Below are 9,379 nucleotides of genomic sequence, written 5' to 3'. Positions count from 1 at the left end.
TGTAACAAATCATGCTTATCTTTTTGAATGACACCAACAACAATATACCATTTTTTATAAGAAAATTTGTTCCATGGTATTAATGAAATAATTAAAAATTCATCCAAAAATCTCTTATTCCCTTTATATATCGTTATAGAAATCCAATTTTGCGATAATTTTTTGTGGAAGAACTTTTAGTAATGTTCTTATTTTTTTAATCATTAAAGTGTTGAACTAAAAATATTACTTTGACTACCTTTGTGATTAATATGATTGCATATTCCCTCCGTCCCAAAATGTAAGTAAGAAATTCAATTTCATTGTTTCAAAATGTAAGAAAAAAAGACAAATTTTTATCTTATTTAATCTTGTTTTTTGAAAAAAAAAATCATAACCAATAATTTAATCTTTTTTTTGAAAAAAAAAAAATCATAACCAATAATTTTCTCTCTCTTCCATTTTCTCCCTAATCAATAACCAATAATTTTTTTTTTTTTTTTTACATATTTTCATGAAACTTATTCTAAAGAAAACACAAAAAACTATACTTCAATTTAGGACAGATAGAGTATTCCTCAAAATAAAATGGTTCTGGTATGATCAATAATTTTAAAATGTTATAGAAAAAAGGTATGTAACTCGTGTAATTCATAGACTATTGCTTAGTACTTTGTTGTAACTATGTAATGTGACTATGTGGGTACCAATAGAGTTTTATGCTGTGGATATTAACATGAAGAATATCATTTCCCATGTTCAGCCAAAAAGAAATCAGTACTAAGGGATAATATGAGTGGTACGAGAGAGATCAATAAAAGAATAATGAATATTTTATTGTTATTCTAATAATATTAAATTGATAGTATCCTAAAGTGAGAGAGTAATTATATTTGTTTGAATTTGTTCAACAAATTATTCATGGACTATTGCTTAACTAGATTCAAGTTCCCAGTTGAATATGTTATATGTCCTCCGATTTTTATAATAATAAAATTTATTTATATTTTGTCAAAAAAAAAGATTTATTTATATAAAAAAAAAAACGGTTCTATATTTATAACAAAATGTCACATTTTTTTTAAAAATAAAATAAAATAAAAGTTCACATTTTTAAGTTGTAGTTATTGTTTAAAAACTTTTCTATCCACCATTTAATGTCTATTTTTTTAATATTAGCGACTATATTTAATTTTTGAGGAATGCTAGAGACACTCTCTTTTAACTATTCTCTCTAACAATCACTTTTTTATTGGATGAAATTAATGTATGTCCCACCACTTTAAATGGAATCCATTTTCAAAATGTGAGATCCACCTTCACTTAAACCAATAAAGAAACGAGTGTTTGGGAGAATGTTAAAAAGAAAGTGTTACTGACACTACTCTTAATTTTTTCACTATTTTAAGCCGGTCGCTTTTGATTCGAGATCGGGAGTCAATTCTTTGGTTCAAGTTTGGTTTTGGGCTTTTTTTTGGAGTTCTTTCGGTGGACCGGAGGTTGTGCGGTGGTGGATGCTGAATGATCTTTAGAAAATGAGTTCTTCGGATGTGTCTCAATTTTGGTGATGAGGACTAGGTTTTCTTTTACAAGGGTGTTCTTTTGGGGTGAGTAATGTCGATGAGTGTTATGAATGTCGTTTTTCAGTGGTCAGTTAGTATAGGAGTCAGTTTTAGGTGGGGATGTTTATTTTGGTGGGTGTTGTCCTTATGGGTGTTGATCGCATGGGTGTCTTTGTTCGAGTGTTCCGTCTATATACGGTGCATTTTGTTTATACTTTATGTAAGGCAAAAGTTATGGTGCATAAGCCATAACTTATGCACCATGCATAAGTTAATCACAACCATCAGATAATTGGACACTTGTAATGATCCTATGGTTCTCACCTCAGACCCCACAATCAGTCTCCACAATCTTCTCCAACCTCATACTCAACCATTCTCGCGCGCCACCGTAACTCCGACGTCGTTTTTCGGTTGATTCACGGCGGGATTGCGCCGACTCTAAGGAAGCAGCTCGCCACCAAGGTAACCACCGTTCACCGCCGTAACTGATTTGTTTTCCGTTTTCTCGATGTTAGTGTTTCGTTTTCTTCGATTCGAAATTTTCAATTAATTTCATCGTTTTTTTCATTCAGGCTGCTAGGAAATCTGCTCCTACTACTGGAGGAGTCAAAAAACCTCACTGTTACCGTCCTGGAACCGTCGCACTTCGGTAATTTCGTTTTCCCCTAATTTTTTAGGTTTTCAGAGTTTTGAATTTGAATTTTGGATTCATAATTTTTAGGAATTTTGAATTTGCGGTTTATGATTTTTAGGTTTTCGTTGTTGTTAATTTTGGTGCAGGTTGCATGCTACTTCCATGCCAAATACAGGTCCACCAAATCAAGTACTTATAGGAAAAATGGTTTGTCTCTCTCGTTTTATGAATTGCAAAACCGATTCTCTGATGTATTTGTGTTACTGTGTAGCGTTCTTTTTGTTTCTCAGAGTAGTTTGAAGTCTAAATTTGTTGTGTTCTGTGGTGTTTGAATAGAAAGAAGCATGTATTCCTTTCCCAAAAATTGAAACAGGGTGAAGTCTTAACAGTTAACAGGGTGGAGTAGTTTGGAATTCTACCATTCACCCTTTGGTTATTGGCAATTACTAGTTTTTGACATATTGTAATTTGTTTTGGCATATCTCTACTTATATAACTCGTGTCTAGGCATGGCAACAAAACCCATACCCGCGGTTACCCACCCGAACCAAACCCAATTTGACGGGTTTTCCCCGTTTTGACTGGGTTTGGGTATGGGTATGGGTTTTCCCCGATTTCAAAACACGGGTATGGGACGGGTAACGGGTATACAGGTACCCACCCCGAACCTATACCCAAACCCGTCCCAAATGTAAAAAATTAATTTATGTTGATATTTCATGTTATTTTGTTTGATAATTGTAGTGTTAATAAAAACTACCATTGATATTTAAAGATCAACTAACTCATTCCGTCAAACAAATGTTAAAGTGAGACCATTGTTAGATAATGTATTACAACATTGCTCTTGGGGATGCCAAAAAACTTCTATCTTTTAATAAAAAAAATAATTCAATGTGGGGATGGGGAGGGGGCGGGGATACCCGAACCCGTCGGGGATGGGGATGGGATTCAATTTCTCATCCCCGTTGGGTATGGGTAGGGTAACGGGTAAGTATATGAGAATCGGGTATGGGGACGGGGAAGGTAAAATCCGTCCCCACCCCGCCCCATTGCCATGCCTACTCGTGTCTGTTCTTATGTTCTTCTATTTTCGGTTCACTTGATATTTTGCATCTGTCAAGGGAATGTTGTCTTTGTTTATAGTATAAGATTTTTCTTGGTTTCGTGCTGTTAACTAGGGACTGCTGCAATTCAATATGGTACTGGAGCAATTTCTGGTTTCTTTAGCTATGACAATGTTAAAGTGGGTGACATAGTTGTAAAGAACCAGGTAATGCTGATCATTGGTGTCTTTTATGTCAATAAAGGATGGTGCAACTTTGTATCTTTCATAGTATGTTCGGTTATTAATCCGCATAGCACCTTTTTACAATCAGGAGTTTATTGAAGCAACTAAGGAGCCCGGTGTTACCTTTTTGGTGGCCAAGTTTGATGGTATATTGGGACTTGGATTTCAAGAGATATCAGTTGGAAATGCTGTTCCAGTGTGGTATGTTTACTTTTAAATTTTGGTTCATCATTTTGTTACGGTTTTATTGAATGACTGCCTTGCAAATGCTTGGCAAGGTTTCATTGTAGACTCACTCAGTGGATGTGACCCTTCTGTAGACCTGTTCGTAGTGGGAGCCTTACAGCTCCAAGCTTCCCTTTTTTGTTAAAAGTTTATTGAATCCCCATGTGATTATCAGAATTTGCGTGTCACAGGTATAATATGGTTGAACAAGGTCTTATCCAGGAACCAGTATTTTCATTTTGGCTCAACCGTAAACCAGAGGAAGAGGAAGGGGGTGAGATTGTTTTCGGTGGTGTTGATCCTGCTCACTACAAGGGAAATCACGTACACTTATGTGCCTGTGACAAGAAAAGGATATTGGCAGGTTAATCAATAATCAGTAAATATAATTATTTCCATACTTGTATTGATCTTTTTAACCTTTTTCTCTACTTTTTTATTTTTATTTTTTTTATTTTTTCAGTTTGATATGGGAGATTAACTATTGATGGTAAATCAACTGGTATGTGTAGATTACTGTCAGAAGAAATACCAATTTATTTTTCTAGCAGAGATTTTATAAATTGGTCTTAGCTTTAATTTCATTGGTTTGACGTGCTTTTAATCCAGGATATTGCGTTGATGGCTGTTCGGCAATTGCTGACTCGGGAACATCTTTGTATGGTTTAAATTTCCAACTGAAAAAAGGTCTTGACTAATGCTTTTGACTAGCTTGTTTCTATGATCATGTGTTTTATTGTTGTAGACTGTAATTACCATGATAAATCATGCAATTGGGGCATCAGGTGTTGTAAGCAAAGAGTGCAAGACCATTGTTGCGGAGTATGGACAAACAATATTGAACTTACTATGGTCATGAGTCGTATGTTAGAAGAAAGGTTCTTTTAGAATGGATTTTCTTATACTTTTCCTTTACTCCTTTAGGCACATCCAAAGAAGATCTGTTCCGAAATTGGATTATGCACTTTTGATGGTGCTCGTGGTGTTGAGTAAGGCCCAATTATATTTTTATATCCATTGAATCTTTGGTCATCGAATTCAAATATTATAATGCTTTTGTACGATTTCACTGTGATTAACATTTTATCTGTCTTCTAATTTTTCCACTTAGTTTGGCTATCGAGAGTGTAGTGGACGGAAATGAAAGGAAATCATCTAGTGGTCTTCACGGTGCTTCTTGTTCTGCTTGTGAGATGGCAGTTATTTGGATGCAGAACCAGCTGAGGCAGAATAAGATCCAAGATCAGATACTAACCTATATCAATAATGTGAGTTAGTTGTCTTAGTCCTGCTATTTGAGTTTCCTGTTTCATCTCTTGATTCTTAGCTTCATGATGATGTTGCAGCTTTGTGATAAAATGCCTAGCCCAATGGGAGAATCATCTGTTGACTGTGAGAATATCTCTTTGTTGCCTGTAATTTCCTTCACAATTGGTGGAAGAACTTTCGACCTTGCCCCATAGGAGGTATGGCGTCCCCATATCTGATTGATTTCTTTTGCAATGACCGGTCACCGATTATTTTATGCTATGAAAATAAGATAAGTTCATGCGCGCCGATAAAAATTATAATTCTTAAGATCGGAGAACTAGGTATTTTTGAAGAAAAATGAAAACAGACTTGAAGAAAAAGCTAATTACCACTAGCTGAAAAAAGCTTTCCAGTGTCTGCAAATTAATCATATAATGATATAACTACTCCCAGAGACACCCTGGGCTAGAAAATGATATAACTAGCTGAAATTTTTTGTTTTTGATATTGTTGTTATAGACGGATCTGAGATTCCAGAGCCATGCAGTTCTTGCACTTCAGGAAGCAGCTGAGGCTTACCTGGTTGGATTGTTTGAGGACACCAATCTGTGTGCAATTCATGCTAAGAGGGTGACAATTATGCCAAAGGACATTCAACTTGCTCGTCGCATTCGCGGTGAACGTGCTTAGGGTGGTGAAGGTGCTTTTAGGGTTATGGCGGATTAGTATTTTGGAAGGATTTAGGGTTTTATGAATTGAATTTTCTTTTATGCGTTGTATAGTTATGAACTTATAATGTTCAATTTTTAACAACAAACATATTTTGGATTATGATTAGTTTGTACTATTATAAGTTTGTACTAGATTTTATTGGGAATATTTTGATATGATGTAATGAAAATTATACATTTCACATTCTTTATAACATTCTTTATTTTGATATTGATGCTTATATGTTGTTACAAAACCATTAGACAATTAGTTTGGTTTCACAAAGAACACTATGAAAACCATTAAACCATACGTATGGTTTCAACAATAGTTTTTATTTAAAACCATTTATCAATAATGATTTTCACTATTCTTTTAGGAGCACTTGTTATTGGAAATTATAACATTCACATTCTTTGTTGTTACGTATTCATGATTATAGGTTGTTACAAAACCATTAGACAGTTAGTTTGGTTTCGCATAGAACACTATCAAAACCATTGAACCATTCTTATGGTTTCAGTAATAGTTTTTATTTAAAACCATTTATCAATAATAATTTTCACTATTCTTTTATTTTATTTACCATTTGACAATTATTTAATAGGTTATAAGTGTGTACTATTAAGTGGTTACTTAATAATGATTTTAATGTTTATCACATTTTTTTTATTACAAAACAATTAGACAATTATTTTGGTTTCACATTGAAAACTATCAAAATGTGTACTATTAAGTGGTTACTTTGAAAGCTAATTTTAATAAAATTGAACATTCTTGGGCCAAAAATTAAATAAAATGAACGGTATACTATGATAGATACTATAAAAAGACACAACCAATTGATTATGTCACTTTTCGTAGAAACTCGAGAGGTTTAACACGAAAAACAAACATAAAATAAAGCAAAAGTATGTTTTCTTTTTCTAGAAGATAAATTGTTTAAAACAAATTAATAATTTCATTTAAAACCATTAGACAGTTATTTTGGTTTCACATAGAACACTATCAAAACCATTTAACCGTACTTATGGTTTCAGTATTTCATACCCCTAATTTTAGTAAAATTAAATTAAATTGAGCATTATTGGGCCAAAAATTAAATAAGATGAACAGTATAATATGATAGATACTATAAAAAGACACACCTAACTATCAAAACCATTAAACCATACTTATGGTTTCAGTATTCCATACCCCTAAGTTTGTTTCACCATAAACTTGATACATATCCATAAATTCATAAACTTGATACAAACATTAACAAGAAACTTAACACTAATCTAGAAATCCAGAAATTCAATAAAAAAAAACATTAACGTGCTAGCTTTTGAATCAATTCCACATAGTATGAAGTTGCTTGAGTCGCTTAATATTGATGAACATATTCCAATTCTCAAATCCATAGTTTTTGCAGCCTTGCCATTCTTCCAATAATTTTCATCATCTGAACTTCCTTCATCAGAATCTTGTGCAACATTTTGTTGTTTCTTTTTTTGATGCTTCTTTTCTTTACCCTTAGACTTTCTTGTTTTCTGCTCCTTATTTTTACCACCATCAGATGATGAAGTTGTGTCATTCCTTTCCTCCTCCTCCATTTGTGTTAGCCCAAAACTGAATGATGGCAATGACTCTAGCTCTTTAGTTTTTTTTCACCTGCATGATCAAAGAAAACCATTAAATACATCTAATGGTTTTGGAGTACAACTAACCAAAACCATTTCCACAGCACAATGGTTTTTGCATAGTTTTTAGAGTTTAACAAAGTTCTAACAAAGTGCATTGTGGTGTATGGCTTCTAAATCTCTATGTCCATATTACGTCTTATTTTCACTTATATTTCTGGCTCTTGTTTGTTTTTTCCTAACAAAAATAACAATAATGAATTTTTTGTTATATTTAAAATAATTCACACACACATACAATAAAACCAAATATATTAGTGTCATAAGGACGGAGCAAGTAAGTGAAATGCCGCAAAACCATTGAAATAAAACAACCATTGATTTTGGTCAGAGCACATATATAGCTAGCAGAGATGGACCAGTAGAGCCGTTTCAAATCACAAACACAGTGCAGGAAAATATTGTCTCAGCTGATATTTTAAGACCATAAGGACGGAGCAAGTAAGTGGAATGATCTCAATCCATCATGCCATTTAAGTGAAATAAGTCAAAAGAAAAAAAATCATTGATTTATACAGCACAACACATAACACAAGCAAGATGAAGATTTCAATCCATACTGTCATTTTACAAAATTGCAACATGTTGTAAAACAAATGATCTCCAAACACTATGACAGTGTGGCACATTGCATTGTAGCTACTGCCTACTGCTCGCGCGCGCGCGCACACAAATGATCTCCAAACTTTTGAGTTTGGACACTTATTTGTTTGTAGTTGGTTTTCGGTTTTTAAACATGTTAACACTGCATTCATTTTAAGTGTTTGTTTTGTATGATGTTTGATGAAAATTACGGAAAAAATGCATATGAAAACATGCTAACATGCTTTTGTATGTTGCCAACGTGACGTGAAGCCAACACAAGCTTATTTCAATATCTCTGGTATACAATACAATGTGGTAAGAAACAAAACTAATATTATGCACTTACTAAGATTGATGTTCTACCATATCTTTTTGGTAAGTAAACGTTGCCAAAGGACCTAAGAAACAAAACTAAAAGGCTCTTATTTAGGAAACTAGACCCTAGATGCACACATTCAAAATCAAGAATGCAATAACAAAAATCTAAAGTGAAATTAAGAGAAAGGCAAGACTAACACATCTACTTACACATGTTAAAACTGGTTGCCACAAAGGCACACATAGGCAACTTTTTCCCTAATATGATAAAATGTTACTAATAAATAATTAAACAATAAATGTGAGGACTATAATAGAGACACAAATAGATGGGTAAAAGTTTAAGCATGCACGTCCATGAAGAGTTACATTTTTTTTGTTTCTTAAAACCAAAACTTTCATCAACTCTTGACTCACAATTAACAAAAAAAACAAAATGCACTAACTTAACTTAAACTAATAATGCTCTAGTATTCTAGCAACACTTTTTTTGTTCTTTTCAAAATGCACTAACTTAAACAAAATGCACTAACGTAACTTAAACTAATAATGCTCTAGTCTTCTAACTTAACTTAAACTAATAATGCTCTAGTCTTCTAGCAACACTTTTCTGTTCTTGAGAACACCCTCAACCTATCTCTTAAAATCTTCAGTCCTATTTTTCAAGAGATACTCTGAAACCATTTCCACAGCAAAATGGTTTCAGAGTAAAACTTCCAAAAACCATTTACACAGCATATTGGTTTTGGCATAAATTTTAAACAAAACATACTATAATAAGCACATTTAAACACTCTGAAACCATTTATTTGACTAGATTTTCCCCAATTCGAAATTAAAATGTCAATTTAGGGTTACACAGATGCAATTACTTTCCAAATTAAACAAAAACCATTTCTAACTCACAGAAACACTTTCAAAACTCATTGTAATTACTTGATTTTCCCCAATTCGAAATTAAAAGCAAAAGATAAGTTCAAACCTGTTTTGTTTTCATCATTTTGCTTTTTTGTTGAAGATGATAAAGATGCGGTTATGGTGGAAGATGCTTGCAGCGGTGGAAGATGCTTGCGGCGGGGGAAGATGCTTGCGGCGGCGGAAGATGAAGATGATGCTGATGAAAATGCGGTGGTGA

At 33.3% G+C, this 9,379-nt stretch overlaps 2 protein-coding genes across 2 annotated transcripts; both read left to right on the top strand.

The window, feature by feature from the left end:
* The first annotated feature begins 676 nt into the window (after positions 1-676).
* On the top strand, positions 677-2,520 carry LOC146898625 (uncharacterized). Its single transcript, XM_085736588.1, has 4 exons — positions 677-756; positions 1,871-2,006; positions 2,117-2,193; positions 2,325-2,520. Exons 1-4 carry the CDS (start codon positions 677-679, stop codon positions 2,476-2,478), a joined length of 447 nt encoding a protein of 148 aa, XP_085592714.1. The 3' UTR covers positions 2,479-2,520.
* A 715-nt stretch (positions 2,521-3,235) lies between these two features.
* On the top strand, positions 3,236-4,537 carry LOC146898624 (aspartic proteinase-like). Its single transcript, XM_085736587.1, is given in 8 exon segments — positions 3,236-3,251; positions 3,360-3,451; positions 3,558-3,670; positions 3,886-4,024; positions 4,026-4,058; positions 4,158-4,170; positions 4,173-4,196; positions 4,304-4,537. Coding segments are annotated over 8 exon segments (519 nt in total). The 3' UTR covers positions 4,393-4,537.
* The last annotated feature ends 4,842 nt before the right edge of the window (positions 4,538-9,379 follow it).

Source organism: Medicago sativa, chromosome 8 (genome assembly GCF_051527215.1).
Source record: "Medicago sativa cultivar Bolivia chromosome 8, Bolivia_mono, whole genome shotgun sequence".
Taxonomy (NCBI): Eukaryota; Viridiplantae; Streptophyta; class Magnoliopsida; order Fabales; family Fabaceae; genus Medicago; species Medicago sativa.
Note: the sequence above shows the minus strand (reverse complement) of the source record. Positions and strands in the feature narration are given on the sequence as shown.

What these genes read in the sequence shown, in the direction of transcription:
- LOC146898625 (XM_085736588.1), top strand. Translation starts at nt 677, where the DNA reads ATGTGGGTACCAATAGAGTTTTATGCTGTGGATATTAACATGAAGAAT. An exon ending in GTTCAGCCAAAAAGAAATCA is followed by an intron (nt 757 to 1,870) that starts GTACTAAGGGAT and finishes TTCTCACCTCAG; the next exon opens with ACCCCACAATCAGTCTCCAC. An exon ending in CCTGGAACCGTCGCACTTCG is followed by an intron (nt 2,194 to 2,324) that starts GTAATTTCGTTT and finishes ATTTTGGTGCAG; the next exon opens with GTTGCATGCTACTTCCATGC.